This window comes from Lutjanus erythropterus, chromosome 1 (genome assembly GCF_056507025.1).
Source record: "Lutjanus erythropterus isolate fLutEry1 chromosome 1, fLutEry1.hap2, whole genome shotgun sequence".
NCBI lineage: Eukaryota > Metazoa > Chordata > Actinopteri > Lutjaniformes > Lutjanidae > Lutjanus > Lutjanus erythropterus.
Window position 1 is genome coordinate 10,440,509 of NC_139317.1, and position 16,974 is coordinate 10,457,482.

The 16,974-nt window shown below is 41.8% G+C and overlaps 1 protein-coding gene across 2 annotated transcripts in view; it reads right to left on the reverse strand.

Annotated features, from left to right (window-relative positions):
* The window catches only part of neo1a (neogenin 1a), a 261,271-nt gene that overhangs the window by 160,810 nt on the left and 83,487 nt on the right, over window positions 1-16,974 (reverse strand). For both annotated transcript variants that reach the window (XM_084739418.1, XM_084739478.1), the window contains exon 2: window positions 4,559-4,882. In XM_084739418.1, the coding sequence (XP_084595544.1) occupies window positions 4,559-4,882 (324 nt within the window). The remainder of the gene's footprint in view (window positions 1-4,558; window positions 4,883-16,974) is intronic.

Below are 16,974 nucleotides of genomic sequence, written 5' to 3' on the forward strand. Positions count from 1 at the left end.
GAAGCCAAGGATCAAAACGCCACGGCGTTGACGGCGTTGATGTGTGGAAGTCGAGGCGTTACCTTGAGAGGAATGAGCCGCACGTCTCCCAGCAATCAATCGCAGATATTACCCCCGGTATTTGTCAGATATGCTCTCTGCCCACCACGCTAGTCACCCGTGACTCATTCCGTCATTACATCTGAGAGGTCACGCCCACTCCGCCCCCGCCTGCGCCATCGTTCCTGGGTCTGATGGCGGCCTAATGGCCTGCTCTCTCTATACCGCAATTAACCTTTTTATTGGCCACCTGCCAGCCAGCTGGAGATACATCAGTCGTCGTCTGTGTGTGTGTGTGTGTGTGTGTGTGTGTGTGAATAGAACCATAAATGCTGTAGCTTAATGTGTTCAACACTTGTGCGTGTGTGCATGTGCACAATGGTTGAAGCTTTTACATCTATGAATTTCCATGTGAAAAGTGTGTGTGTGTGTGAGTCTGCGTGTGTGTGTCTGTGCCTATAATAGCTGACAGGTTTCACCTGCTCCCCTCTTCAAGTAGGAATTGATTGAATCTAACATCCCATCATGGTTGACCCAGGCAGATCCCACTGGCTGTGAGAGCACAACTCTTCTTGGCACAGGAACTAAACACGTCCCCTCTGCATTCACATCGATGCATCTTCAGCGACTCGTATTGATGGAGCGCCGGGATGGATCGTCTACTGACCAGCCATGGTTGAAAAGACTTGAAGAGGGACACACACAAACAAAAGCACACTCTTGTCCTGCGCCTCTATTTCCTTTTGTGTACATTAATCATCTGTTTTTGATTCAGGCCAGGAGAATTGCCATGGTGACCACGGGGTCTACAATCAGTACGATCACATCAGTATCAGTGCTGATGGTAAATGGAGAGAATTGAAGCAATACATTTTTCACCTAACACAACATTTGGGCAGAAAGTAATAGCTATACACTACGGTGCTGATACACAGCAACATGTGTATCAGAAGCTTCTGTGCATTGCATCCTGGTATATGTAGGCACTGCTGGCGCGGCTCAAAGGGCAGGAGAGCTCGGCTTTCTTGAACCCCTTTATACTGGATCTCTTCATTCTGTCAGCCACTATCCAGAGGAGCTGCATGTGTGAATGCAAATGTTTGCATCGGTTGCCCTGGACTTAAAGGTGGGGTCTGCTACTCTGGAAACAGACTGTTTATATCTGAACTCGCCAACCAAACAAATCCTCCTTCAGTGCTCCTTCAGAAGATTTACCGTTCCTTTCGCTCACCCTCCCCTTCCCCTCGTCCTGTGATCAGGCACAAACACGACCTGTTGCTGATCAGCTGATCGGCCACTTTTTGTCTTCCATTTACAGAGCCAGGGTTGTGTAGAAACATCATGGGGTTTTTTTTCAGCACACACACAGAACAGGGAGCCAGAGGACAGTGAGGAGATATTCTCTGAATTTGATAAAACATGCGTTGGATTAGAACAGCACAACCCACCTTTAATCCTGTCAGCTTGCTAGTCTAAAGTTTGCCACGTGTCCAGTGTCTGGAGCGCACAAGTTGGCATGTTGATGGCGCGTAGCTGCTTCGGCATACATGAGTCTAATCTCTTTCTTTTTCACGTTTTAATGCCTTTCTTCATCATCTGTGATGTAAAAACATCAGATCCTGCAAATCAAACTGCACTGCAAAGTGTCTCCCCAGCTGAGCAGGTAGACATGAGGGGTTAAAATTTTGTTTAAAGTGCCTCATTAGGTCTTTAAATACTAGAACTGCGGTCTTAAACAGTGTCATCCACCACCATTTCATCAAAGCTGGTCCACTGGTGTCTAAGATATCACAGATAAATACTCAGACCTTTTATGTGGCCATTCACTACTGAAGCACTGTGTACCTACTGTGTGCCTTTAAGTTGTGTCTAGACAACTAGCGTCTGAGAGATCAGGTTGCAAAGGCAGTTAGACAACTGAGCTCTTTGCAGGAGGAAGGAAAAATCTCCTCAATCTCTGCAACGGTAATATACCGCCTGCCTCATTAACTTGTGATTCAAACGCCTGTGAAAAGAAACAGTCAGACAGTAAGTTCACACAGGCACTCAGCATCCGAGAGGCTTACACTGTACTATCCCATTGTCAACAAGAGGCCTCTCTCGAGCGTCTTAAAACCTGGCAGAGCACCGCTGAGCAGAGAGCACACACACAGTAAATGCATTCTGTGGCTCCTCCAGCTGCAAATTGAATTTCGGGGCACGGCTTGACTCAAAACACCTAATAATCCCACGTCACTCGCTGTTCCCAAACTGAACAAGGTCACATTGTAGGGCTAGTAATGAAAAAAAAAAAAAGAGAGACCCTTTTACAAGCATTTATCCAGTAGGGCGATGCTTTCAGGCTCCAGCGAGGTGAAGGAATTTATTGAAGAGAAAGTACAAATGACTCAGAAACTCAAGGACAAAAACATTCTGCAAGGGAAAGCAACTAAAGAACCTTCTCACACCGGGGGCGGGCGGTATGCTGGTTTTACCATCCGTGTCATGTTCTGCCATGACATGTATTTTGTAAGTAAGGATAATATACAGTGAGCGAGTCATTATTGCACAATAAACCCTGACAGGGTGATGCAGAACTTGATGCAGGTCTTGAATCCTCCTGAAGGGCTTATTACATGATTACTTACCAGAGAAAATTCATTATTTGACACAAAATATTAATCTAAGACTGTTTTTTTTATTATTTAAAATGATTTTATTTTTCCTCCACAGCCTGTGAGAGCAGAATTGTGTCCTTAGCGACCATCTGTTCTTCATAGCAACGGTCTGTTATAAAGAAATAACAGACCTTAAAATTATGTAATGGACCAATCAGAATCCAGTATTTAAGAAAACCATGTAATAATACAGTGATAAATGCTTTATTTGTTTATTTTGGTCCCAAGAAAGTGGGGTTGCTTCGCAGTAGAGAAACTTATCAAAAACGATAGAGCAAATTTCCAAATGCGCATTATTTGGATAAACTGACCACATATTGGAAATCTAAGTGGTTACTGTCTCGCCTAAGAAATTATGAATAAATAATAATAATGTGGCATGTTAACAGTCCTACAGTGAACCTAAATGATTGTTTATTCAAAGTTTAATCAAAGTGATTTGATTCAATTTGATCGACTTAAACAAGCAGCCTTGATTTGTGAAGCTCAAGAGAAAAGCTTTACAAGAGATCATTTTAAATTCTTCTTTAAAAAAAATAGTCTTTTATGGAATTGAGTGTGATGTAACAGCTGGTGTCTCATCTTTGACGTGTTGTTTTCTTTCTTCGGACACACGCTTGACATCCAGAAGTAGGCAGGGGCGGAGAGAAAAAAATATATACTTTGAGAATCACCGATTCTGCCTTTGATTTTCATTAATCAAGCTGAAAGCATTTTCCATTTAATAGCAAAACTGTGACACTCCTACTTATACGTGTGTGCAAACCATTTTACAGACGGTTTCGTCCACGAGGGCAGGTTCAAAGCAGGATTCACTTCAAAACTGAAGTTCAAGGGTGGATCGATACCGACTTTAAACTTGGAAGCTGTAAATTTTGCCATTTTCTAATCTCGTTTCATGGTTTATTTTGAAGGTGAGCCTGTGAGACGTGGAGTTATCAGCTCTGTGGCTAACGTGGCTAGCCACACGCCGGAGCAATACTGGGAGTGTTTAACATAAACGGACGGTCGAGAGACGCGGTGTGAAGCCTCGTTTGACGCCTGTTAAATAACCAGGATAGTTAGGACGGATGTGGGAGACAGTTTTCAAGCTGATTTTTGTAGAATTTCATCATGCAACACGAGCTCAGCTGGCTTTGTTGTTACACAAAAACCCCCTGCACTTCAGGCACCGGTGTGTGTGTGTGTCTCACTGCTGTATGTAAATGTATGATAGACATGCCCCCCATGGTACGCTGCTACTTACATAATATACTTTGGGTTTTCTGCCAAATAAAAGCTGTTGAAATGCTTAATCCTACCAATTGTCTAACTCTGAGAATGAATCACATTACATTTACTAATTAACCTACATTATGGGGCAGGCTATACCCCATTTTCATGCCTATTTAGAGCAAATAAACATGTTCTTTTTTATAATGTGATCATACCGCCACTGTAACAAAAACACTGTGATATAAATCGAAGGTCATATCGCCGTCACACCTACAGATGTTATGTGGTTGTGCATTTGCAGCACAGCCGTGGAGTCGCAAACATGTCAAATAAATGGCTAAAGAAAGAAATCTTTTGTATTATTTGGTGTACTTTGTTTCTTAAAACAATGCACGGATGTGAAGATGTAACAAAGGTTGTCAGAGAGGTGTTTAGTTGCTCTTTAAATGTTATTTGTCTGATCTATATGCTAATTATGCTGCGAAATATGCATTTTACACACCGCTTTTATTTCTCACTCAATATTGTGACATCCTCTACACACATTCACACAAGTATATGCGGGTATTGTGGTTCATTAAAGCTGAGAGGAGCCAAATTAAAAGAATCTACCCGTTAACCTGGTCAGTAAGTCCAGCGGCCCTTACCTGCCACGGAGAGACGCGCCGTGCGGCTGGAAATGGATCCCAGGTTGTCGATGGTGGCGACGCACTGATAGGTTCCCTCGTCGGGCTTGTTGTGCTTCGAGTGGACCACGTGGTTGAAGAACAGCGAGCCGTCGGGGAGTATGTGCCGCCTCTCGTCTGAGACCAGGCTCATGAAGGTGCCGTCTTTCTTCCACTCTATGCGCGCCGCCGTGGCCGCGTCGCTGTGGGCCGAGCAGTTGAGCAGTGCGGAGTTGCCCCGGGTGGCCAGCGTGTCCTGAGGCTCCACTGTGAACCAGAAGGGGCTGAAGGGCTGCGCTGCTGAACCTGGAGGGGAACAGAGGAGAGCGTGGATGTTGAATCAGATTTTTACCCAGGGTCAGAGGTCCCAACAATCAAAATAAGATCTAAATCAACTTTAATCACATTACAAGAAATTACATCACCATGACAACAGCATCCACCATAGAAAAACATGATAAGCCACAGCTACATTGTATATTTAACATAACTAACGATGTGTTGATCCATTGAAAATTGACTTCAAAAACGAAAATGTTACACTCGATAATGTTTGATATTCACAACACAAGGTAAGGTCTGGGTCTGGATGCAGAACCTGGTCCTGCAGCTTCATTTATAGCTCACATTTCATCACGGAGAAACCAAAAAAAGACACAGCAAGACGTCCTGCTCTACACAGACACGACACCATGTTTTAGAACAGGACCACGTAGACCTGAGCAGCGACTCTCCTGACTCTCGCCGCCGTCCAACATCCGAACTGTTCCCATGGTCGCTGCAGCTGATGCCAGTTTTGATATTATTAATTTTATTGCAATAACAGCATGTGTCTACTTTCCACCAGTAGAAGCAGAGGTTTAAATTCGAGGCTTCCTGCAGATGCTGTCATCTGCAAAGCTTCATCATGACCTCCTGTGATGTTTTACTAAACATGAGCAAAGTGTGTCAGGGTTCCCGCTCTGTTCAGATCATATTCCAGGACTTTTCCCAACACATTTTCAGTGATGATCTAGCTGGTTCCACACCATATGCTAACATGTCCCCTTGTGCTTTAATGCTCTGCTTTTATATTGTTATTATATTATTTTACAGTATAATATTCAGTCATATTTTGTTTTGTTTCTTTTGGAAAGTCCTTTACGCTCTAGGCTTGGCAAGTGTTATGTAAATATATCTTTTATTATCATTATTATTATTTTGGACTAATCTGAATCCCTTTTATCTTAACCATTCTTGCCTGAACACCAATAACACAAACAGTAGCTTATAAGTTTTCCTACAGACAAATTATACTGAGCTTTACACACCTAAATGTTTAAAGTTAGAGTCAAGCTTGCTAGAATTAACCACCGACACACACATACTTGAGCCGCTTTACTGGTAATATCAGGTTGAGTCTTTAACAAAGCTAATAACACAACATTATATGTCATGTTATGGTCATTTTATCGTAACAATGCAGGACTCTGTTTGAAGAGAGAAGTAAAAAAAATACCATTAGTCAGTATTTAGTCATTATTTTGCCCCTGGCTTCCCATTCTTTATTATTCAAATCCCTCAACGATGTCCAACACACATTTGAAACCACTTCTCCACTGAATCACAAACCTCAAACCAAAACGAGCCGATAAGCACATCAACTTCAGCAACTTAAACCAAACATGCTAATCAGTTCAACATTATTCACCCTTTAAAAACAAGTTGAGAAGAAAGCAACATTAATCTACCATCATCAAAACGATAAAAACTACTATATACCAGCCAACACTGACTAATATTTACGTTTTAAAGGATAATGGCACATTATCCTGAGTTGAAGCCTGTTAACTTGTGATCACAGTGTTTGAGAGCAGCCCAATCAAAATACACTCATCCATAAACCACCAGAAAACTTGTCAACTGTTTTCCAGGTTTTCCTAAGAACTCTGTGTACATAATGTAATGTAATTATTAGGATTCACCCTGCAAAACATGGAACTACTGTGGCCGCTTTTCGAGTCCGAACACAAGAGGAGTGACAGCAAAATCACACGTCCTCAGACGTCATCGGCGTCAATGGCGAGTTTTGAAAAGTCCCTCACACAAAATGTGCTGGTGGCTAAAATGAAAGGACGCTACAGGACTCCCAGCGCCCCGAACGCTCAATGAAATGTTTCCAAAGCAGAGACATCTTTTTGTTCATTCTATCTTTTCAGCCGCTGCGCCTCAGTCCATCCCAGAGACTCCGAGAGGCTTTTCATTATGAAACCACAAGCCCCGCTGGAATTGGACGAGAGGAACTGACAAATTTAACCCAGTCTAGCCTCCCTGGCAAGTTAATATCACGTCTTGCTTTATTATAAGTAGAGAGTGCAGCGGAGGAGTAAACACTTTGGAACGCGGTTGCCATTTCCTTTCCTTGAGCATAAATGGCAACGTCGCACTGACATGGATAGTGCCAAAGTCGGAGTAAGTGCAATTGCTTTGCATTTGTCCTCATCCATTATTCACGCGCTCCCACCGAAAGAGTCACACAGTGGTATTGTTTAGATAAATAACACCAATTATCAGTTCTGCAGGGATGGAGGAGAGCTGGAAAAATAATTAAGAGGGTATGAAGGTATTTTAATAATGCAGCGAAAGGAGTGAAATAAGTGGCTGAATGTTAAATGCAGTTTAAAATATGCCTGCTCTCTTCCAAGGAAATGGCAAGTCTCCAGGGGAGAGCGCGAGCAGAAAAGAGGCAGAAAGAGAGGGAGACAGAGAAGGAGAGAGGGAGGTGGGGGAGAGAGAGAGATGCTATGTCAATGGTTCAGCTATTTAACTACTCCAAGGTAATTTCTCTACCTTGCGGCGCCAAGTCCCTAGTGTGAGATCCAAAGAGAGAAGCAATGTAATGCGCGGTCCATTACGGTGGCAATATGGCTGCTTGTCCTCGGTGCACTTAGTTCTCTTGAAAGCACAAACAATTACAGAAAATGACAGAACAGAATAGATATTTTCCACTTTCACATTATGGGAATAAAGGTAAGACAACACAGCAGTCAAACTCTGCTGTGCAATTGTCTGCAGACTATAAGAGAGTAGGAGGAGGGAGTGTCTTTCATCTGTCTCAGTGGACGGCGTCGGAGTTTGACGGCTCTGCCTGAAGCATCAAGACCGGACTGATTAGCGCGGCCGCTTCGCCAAAGTCACGATCATTAGAGGCATCTCTCTGTTGTCGGCTGCCATCCTACTTATATCCAGTGTCGAGTACTCAGATTACTTTCTTGTTTTAATGTGATACTTTTGCAATTCATTTACTCAGTTATTTAGTTACGCTGTCAAATAAGCAATTTTACCACATTTCAACCACTGCAAGAAATACAGCTGCCTGCACCTGTTACAAGGGCAAACTGAGGGTGTTTTTTTTTTTGTATTTGAGACAGAGGACAGACAGTTAAAGGAAGAACTCAAATCAATACAATCAATACATATTTTCCCTCTAGTTTGATTCATAAATGTGGATGGTTATGCCGTAAGCTCCTGAGTTTTGGAGATATCAGACGCAGAGATGTTTGCCTTCTCTCCAGTATAATGGAACTAGGTGGCACTGAGCTTGTGGCACGAAAAACCTACATCTGAAGAGTTCAACACCGGCGTCTCTTTCCAGAAATCATGACACAGTTGCTCGAGATAATCCACAGATCTTACTAGAGAACTAGAACTACTTTTTTCTGCAATAGAATCTACTTCAGTTTGTAGGCATGTGTTTGACATCTCTGAATGGCAGCATATGTTGCTCCACGTCATGAGCACTAAAAATAGTTCATACTTTCTTTCTGCCAGAGAGAAAGTCACAACTCCTTTCTTTTTCTATTAGACAGAAAGTCCCTTTTAAAAAAAACGAGTAAACTGCTTATATCGACTAAGGACTGATGATTATTTTTACTCGGGTCAAACTGACAAGTTTCAAGTTGCAAGCACTGGATGCAAGTGAAGCAGAATTTCAGGATATCAAAACTTCACTAGATCTGCTGATGCAAAGGCAGCACAAGTGCTCCCACAAATTTTATTTTGAAAATCCCTTCAGGCAGAGTGGGTGTGAGATTCGAGTGAATAAACAGAAATAAGTAATAAAATATACCATGTCTACAGTCAGCATAACACATTTTAAACTGTAAGTCTTAGCTGTAAGCGAGCGGCTTTAAATGAGACTGAAGTAAGCCGCTGATTCTGGGAAATCGATAAATTCAGAGCAGCCTAGTGTACATATTGGGCAGGATGTGACAACACCAGCAAATGTATTTTACTGATGGTGTACATGACAGATGGAGTGAGACCAGAGTGGAGTAGCAGTGGGGGGAATTTGTCAGTCCTGCAGACCAGAGGCACCATGGCATGCTTAATCATCTCTGCTTTACGCTGCTGGAACAGTGGGTGTGTGGGTTGGGCAGAGCTTCCACGTCTGGCTCCTTTCCAGGCAAAAGACCATCTTCAGCCGCTCTCGATCTGAGGAGAAAACTGAATGGGCTTGAAGGTCCTGCGGCATCCTATCAAGCCAAAACAGCCGCCTTTAGCAGCTTTTTATCCCTATCGTAGGGAGCAGTAGGGGAGGGCTTAGCTTCGGCTCCACTGTCGAACAAAATGGCGAACCATCTGCTTTCAGTTGCAGAGACAACATCCACAGTCGGCAGAGCAGGGCAGGGGGAAGAGGGGAAGATGGGACTGGAGATGGGGATAAGCCGGAGGGGTGGAAGGGGGTTGACGGCAGGCTGAGGGGCTGGTTTGCGATTAACTACACGTAGGCCTCTTTCTAACAACTTTTTCACAACATGTGCTGGGATACCAACAACTCAAGGTAAGATAACACCATGATATGATATTATTATCTCTCTAGACCCCCACAGCGGCCTGGAGGACCTGTTTTATACTTCACTGAAGCACCAAGGAGCATCTGTCATTTTAAAATCATTCCCAGTGTGAGAAAACAGACAAACGGTCCTGAGCTTTGTGTTGTAGATACTTTAAGTTGTCATCAATAACTGTTTTCCAGGCGATGAAGAGTTGCTATTGGGATCACAGACTGCGTTGCAACTTTTCCACCTACATATTCAGTTTATTTCTTACATAACTTGCCACAAACACTACCTACTGCACATTACTGTTGTTTGTTTTCATAACATAGTTTTGTTTTTAAGCAAGGATCGTCAGGGGTAAACAGTAATTGTTTTTTTCACTTTGCCTGCATCTACCAATAATTTTCATTATTGTTTAATCTGTTGATTATTTTCTCAATTAATCAGTTATTTGGACTATAGAATGTCAGAAAACTGTGAAAAATGTTGATTAATGTTCCCCAAAGCCGAGGGTGAGGTCCTTTAAAGCAATGTTTCCCAAACTTTTTTTTTTTTTTTAACGGGGGATGCAGGTTTTAAAAATGACAAACCATCACAACCCAATTCACAATTGCATTAATGAACGTTCCCGACCATTTTCACTGACATTTCTGCATCACCTTCTATCATCTTGACATGATATTGAAATCGCATACATTTTAAATACTTTATAAAAGAGAAATAAATGTATTTAGGCTGAGTTACCCGGCTATCCTACTGTCCATAGTCTTATTTATTTGGTGACCCAAATAAAATCTCCTGTGACCCACCTGTGGGTCCCGACCCAGTGTTTGGGAATGACTGATTTAAAGTTTTGTCCACAGTTAACTGACATAGAGGAGTGAAGAAAAAGGAGAACACGTCTTCTTTGCAAAAAAAAAAAAAAAAAACTTAAAATGATTAATCACATATCAAAATAGTTGGTGGTTCATTTAATAGTTGACAACTAATTGATTAATTGTCTAATCATTGCAGGTCTAATCTCTAACAGGAATAATTTTCCTCAAAAACTCTAGTAATACCAGTAATACCAGCAGCCTGCAGACGGACAAAGAAACGTGCCAACAGACAAGTAAACAAAACAATGATGCCAATGGCAGCGACCAAAGTCCAAACTCCAATCAAACAGGAAGGTAGGACAGTGTAATCAATGCTGGAACCACTATGTGCAGACTAAACAAATATTTTGACAAAAAGCTGCCAAAAATCTTCCAAATTGTTGACCATTCTTTGTATTGCCATTCATTGTAGTATGCACACACACTAAACACAATAAAAGCCTTCATAGATTAAACGTAACCTTCAACTTTTAGGTCAAAGTTACAAAAAAGTTTACTTTTGGCAGCTAACAAGGTTGTGAGTTACAGACTTTGGAAAAAAAAAAAAATCTCTAATGAACACCTCCAGAACGAGCCGCGTTCTCTTGATGTATTCTGAAGTGTTCATTGACAGAAAAACTCAGAGCGTATGTTCCCATACATCATTAAAGTGCAGGGAGAAAAATCTAACCGAAACCTCGCTGAAAGAGAACATAATGAAAAGAGGGAGATGAGAAGAGTTTTACAACAATGGGGAATTCTGTCTTTTAAATAGAAACTTCCTTGTCCTGTAATGTTTTCATCAATACTATGCACCCACACGACTGTCATGTCTCTTACTTAATGACAAAAAGTACACCAGAATAAAATTAATGTTCGCTTAAGTGTTTCTTACAGTTGCAACGGCGAACACACGCCTCTTTAAGCCTGAATTTATTAGTGCTGAAACACTGCAGGCCCTTAACAACACAGCTGCGGAGTTAAAGAAGGAAAGGCGGTGTCAGAAACCACATTACAGTGTGGGGAGTCTAATCTATTCCAGCCCGGCAGTGTGGGGAGCCCCCGTTTGTCTTTGAGAAATAGGAACCAGCACACACCGGGCATCCAGCGAGAACCAGGCAGAGGAGAGCAGGGGGCTAGAAAATGAGGTTGTCTGCTTGATAAGTATGGGCTGTTACCTCTGTCCCAAATCCACTTTGCTCAGCAGTCATAAAAGGTTTGGGAGACCGGCTTAAGGTGGTGCCCCTGATACGCTGCCTGGCTCTCTCCATCCCAGTTTCTCCTTCGCTCTCAGATGAGAGACAGAAACAATGGCGACATGGAGCTGCAGTGCTGTATTTCCCATTTTGAGCCGGCGCTGAAAGCATATTTTTAGATGTTACAGGGCTTACTGTCAAGGTGAGGTGTAACACTGACCTGTAAAAACTGGATAACCTGCTTGCGCAACATGTATTCTATAACGACGATGCATTTTCTGTACCAGCCGGTACGCCGTTTACAATTCCTGCAGATTTACACAGCCAGGCTCTGAGCGTTAGGTGTAATATCCCCAGTAAAGGCAGTAAAGAGGAGTGGGTGAGGGTCTGCTCTCCACACAAAGACCCCCTGTTCTCTCCTATTCTACCCTTGGCTCAGCAGGAAGCCTCCTCCCTCATTGACCCACCGTCTGAGAGCAGCCATATTGACTGCCCTCCTTTATTGAGCCGCTCTTGAGACAGAGCAGACCACTCTCAAAACCAGTCAACAACAGAGGCCTTTCTGTGGCTCCAACTCGAAGGACAAGGAAATCCTCGACTCAGAACTAAATACACTTCATAGGCATTTACAACCACTGGAAAATGGTAGTTAATAAACACTTTAAAAGACTAAAAAGTGATATAGATATTAAGGTTGTCACTGTGGTATTGAAAGAGGTATTGAGCATCTTTTTTTACATAAGTATTATATTGAGGGCTGCAACAAATGATCTTTTTTCATTATCAATTACTTCGTCAATCATTTGACATTATGATTGATTAGTTGTTTGGACCAAAAAATGGTGAAAAACATTAAGCACCTTTTCCCAGAGCCCAGAGTGACGTCCTAAAATGTCTTGTTTTGTCCACAACCCAAAGATATTCAATTAGAGAAAATATTCACATTGAAAGAGCTTTTTTTCCTTTAACATATGACTCAAAACAATCAATCGATTATCAAAATAGTTGGTGATTAATAATAGGTGACAAATAATCAATCAATAGACTAATTGTTGCAGCTCTACATTCTGGTATGAATGTTTATTACCATGTAGGAGCACGATATTCACCCTCTTTGCTCTGTATTGCTGCTGTATAATGTGTCACTGGATCTCTGAGCTGAAAGACCTTTATAAGGAAACAAGCCGAGAGTACAAACCCATTAACGGCACATCAAGGATGAATGGAAGCCTTCTGCGCAGGTAAAGACAGAGGCGGGAGGATAGCAATTTGTAATGAACCTGAGCACTTCATTCGCCTCTCCGTTATTTCCATCCCTCCGCTGTTTGTCCTTCCACCCTCAGCGTCAGGGTCGCTCTAATGACACTAATGGAAATAGTTGTCTGTTCTTCTCTCCTACACTCCCGCCCGCTCGCCTATTTCATCTTTATACCTCGACTCCGTCTCGCTGAATCCTTCATCCTCCCAGCCCTCCAAAGTCCCCGTCTGAAGCCCATCTGTCAGCATGAAACACCTCAGGGAAATAACAATGATCCAGAGACCAAATGTAGAGGGACAAGGTGTCTTTAATGGAGCAGGAGCTGCAGCGGCAGCTAACTTTATTTGAGGTATGTATCTATTTGGGGAAAGAAGGAAAAAGTGTCCTTTTCCAATCAAAGGACAAGCACAGAGGTCCCCTCAAGGTTTCTATTATAGAAGTTGAGGCGGTTGAGCTTCCTTCCTTTCATTTTGTTAAAAATGACATTTGGCCACTTCACTCGAAACGAATCAAAGAAGCGCAGATTTGAGTGGTGACACCCACTTCATTACTGAGTAATAGAAAACAAAGGACAAGGGGGCTCTCATTCATTAAGACAGATCAGTGTTTTCAATGCAGTGAAAAGACATTCATCTCTTAAAAGTAGTCTTGAGAGTTGCCAGTGTTCTCACATCTGAGAAAGGACTAAAAACGCCACAAAAAGGATAAACGTTAAAGGTCGGCTCAAGGTTAAAGGAAAAAGCAACTGCGCTAGCAAAAATGAGTACAGCAGTCCAGATAATGATTTGGAGCCATAGGCTGTATATTGAATCTTATTTAATATACATCTATGATCGAAACAAGTAATTTCCCCGTGCCCACTCCTCTCCAGACGCGCACAACATCGCAAAGTGATAATAACAAGCAATGACAAGTCCTCCGCTGTAAGTTGAAGAACTGTTAATAACTGTCAAATGTCTGTCAATGTAAAATTAAGCCTATTATCCTGAAAACAAAAGCCTGCTGCTCTGAAAAAACACACTCTGGACTTTGAGTTCAGTCACTGTCTGTCAGACTCCATTAACATATTGTTCAAGTTACCCATTTTAAACACAAAGCATTCAAAATTAATTTTGAACTCTAAACAAACAAAGTAAAACAGCTATTAGCTGCACAGTGCATGATGGGTAAAGTCTGGCGAGCTGACGGACCGTTCACCGTATATGAATTTGCGAAATCACGACTTCACCTCTACTTTAGGAAACGCAGCAGACTCACAAAAGTCCGATCAAACTGTCGAACCGCGCCGTTCTGATCAAATATGGAACAAGATTCTGTTACTGCTTTGCTTATTTCTCAGCTAAAATGTTTTCAGAAACATATTTTAGTTTGCTGTTTACCTGAAAAATGATAAAGTTTCTGACCCGGCAGCCATGTTGAAAAGATGTGAGCCAAAATCAAGCACCACCCCCTGGCCGGAGCATGGGGTGGTGCTTTGTGTTCTGGATTTGGTGTCTCTGCGCTGTCAGATGGACACTGCAGCTGCAGCACTGATGTCAGAGAAGTATTTCAACTTAACATGTTTCCTTCACCTCTGATGATCATGATTTATTACAGTAAATATATTATAGATTTCTCTTTGACAAACTGAAAGTAAAAAGTTGGATCTGTCGCTCTTTTCCTGATCTGTGACAGAACTTCGTCAGAGTTTGTTGTGGCCGCTCAAGTATTCTTTCAAGAGTTGCTGCCAGGGAACAATGCCTGACATGCCTGAGGGAGGTGGCTATGATCTGGGATACCACAACCCACTGATACTGGTATTCTCAGCGTTCCCCGCAGCAGTTGATGAAATGAGAGGTTGAGGCCAAGCCATAAAGGGATGGACAAAATGATTGGGGCGCCTAGCGCACACTGGCTGTCCTGCGCTGGCACCAGCTCAACTGGCAGATTAAAAAGAGGAGAGGATCCAATTTTTTCAGCTCGCAGTTCTCTGTCATCCTGTCTGCTCGCTGCCATTGTAAAACTCTGGAGGCCCGGAGAAAACATGACAGGGTCACAAGCGGGGCTGAGTCACTGCAACAACATCAGCTTTGGTTTCACTGAATACTGCCAGAAAATGTCATTCTAATACAAATGTCAGTCTCTCTTTAAATCAGATGAAGATAGATCCGACTCAAATGACTCGCCGGTTAATAGGATTAGCGAAGGCATTCAGTGCAGGAGTCCGACGAAATATCAAACTTAAAAACAAGCATGTCCAATGTGCATGACTGCTAACTACAGGGATTTTTATTCTCTGTTACCTCACTGCACTCTTACTCTTCAGTAATGGAGACATGCAACTGTATAGCAGTAATTAATGCGTACCTAATCCCTCTTTCCTTATTACCACACACACTGACCCCTGTTTCCTGTTTGCAGTGAGACGTTTAAGCTAAGACCACCTCGGAGACGGGACTCTTGCTGCAGCCCCTAACAGACTTCCACTTACAACCAAAACCAATACCAAAACTGTGAAACTCTATATACAGTTTTTCTATTCTATTTTCTATCTTATTTATCTTGGATTTTATTTTTATCTTATTTTTTTTTACTACATTTCCACCTTGTGCTTCAGCTGTTTGTGCTGCTGTGTCAAATCAAATTTCCCCTACCGTGGATCAATAAGGGTACATCTTATCTTTCTGGTGATTTTATAAGCTAAAAATATTCAACGCTCTGCTTTTTTGAATGTTGTTCTGACAAAAAAAAGAAATCTGAAAGCCTTTCAGTTCTTAAAATCTGTGCTTGGCATTTTTGCTGTGTTAAATGGATTTTATGGACTAAACCAAACTTAAGGTCATGACCCCCGGTGTAAAACGCACAGCGGATTTTCTCAGACGGTAACAGGCAGAGCAGAGAAGGAGACAGCAATGTCAACCCTTCAATGATGTTCAAATCCAAGAGACAAAAGCTTTAAAATGCAACAGCCACCTCACTGTTGGTTAAAACTACAAATCGGTGCAAAAATGCCCAGTAGGCTACCAACATAAACCACTGTGTTCTGCACAGACAAGTAACAACAAGTAACGTTTGCATTTTGGAACATAGGTTCGTTGTGCTGGAAATACAGATGTTATGGTAATTCATGATGAAGATTTGTAAGTCTGGGAGCTAAAAAAAAAGTTTGGGAACCTCTAGACTAAAAGATGAAACACAAAACTAATCTCTTAAAGCATTGTACGAATGAATGTTAGCTGAATCAATGGTCTAAATGAGACCAAAACTCCAAGCCTCCCACGTCACCGAGTCGAGCTTCTTAAGAACCCAGTGACCTACAAAATCTAGCCAAAACTAATTTTGCCATGAGAGGAGATTACAATTAGAAGGACTGTTTGGCTTTTGGTAAATTGTACCACTTTTCTTACTTCGGCTTAGTCAGTCAAACTCGGGTTCCTTTTTGGATGCAAATGGCTGCTCTGAAAAGCAGAGAAACAGGCCTCCACTGCAGAATGATTCATGCTTTGCACTCATTAGTGCGCCATTAATTTTTCATCAACGTTCACAACAATTACATTTGGAACCCATGTTTCTAAAATATGCATATTTGTACTGCTCTGCTGTGGCTGTGCATGTAAACAGGATATACATGCAATCAACATGTGTTATATTACCCTTAATTAAACTTGATCCCTATTTTTAAGCACTGCCCCCACAGGCCACCAACCACAAACGCATTTTTTCCAATGAAAAATGAGCTGGACTTCTTGGTTAGTTGAGGAAACTGGCGGCACACACCGCAGCACGTTACGTCCTCAGTTGTTTCATATTCTTCTTTATTCATTTTTTTTATGGTTTAGTTCATAGTTTTCCTTTTGTGTTTCTGGTTCTTCTGCTCTCTAAAAATTGTTTTGTTAGTGGCTATTAAATAACAACGTTATAGTCATAAAAAGTCAGAAAATAATCTAAAAATCTCCTTCCCGGTTGTTCAAAGTCACATGTGATGTCTTTAAATGTCTTTTTGTGCCTAAAGCCCAAAAATATTTAGTTTAATATAATAATAAACTGCATTTTCTGCTGTTTTGCATGAAAAATTCCTTGAGTAATTAATCGATTATCAAAATAGTTCAATAGTTAAATTATTTTTTACCGCTTGCCTGATCGAAAAAAAGGCCCAAAAAGGCATCTTATTTGCCCTGGGCAAGTGAGCCCTGCAAACACTGATGTAAATTAATGCATTTGGCTAATAACTAAACAAAAAGAAAGGCACCAAAACGTATGAAATGATCACTGTAGACTCATTGTGGAA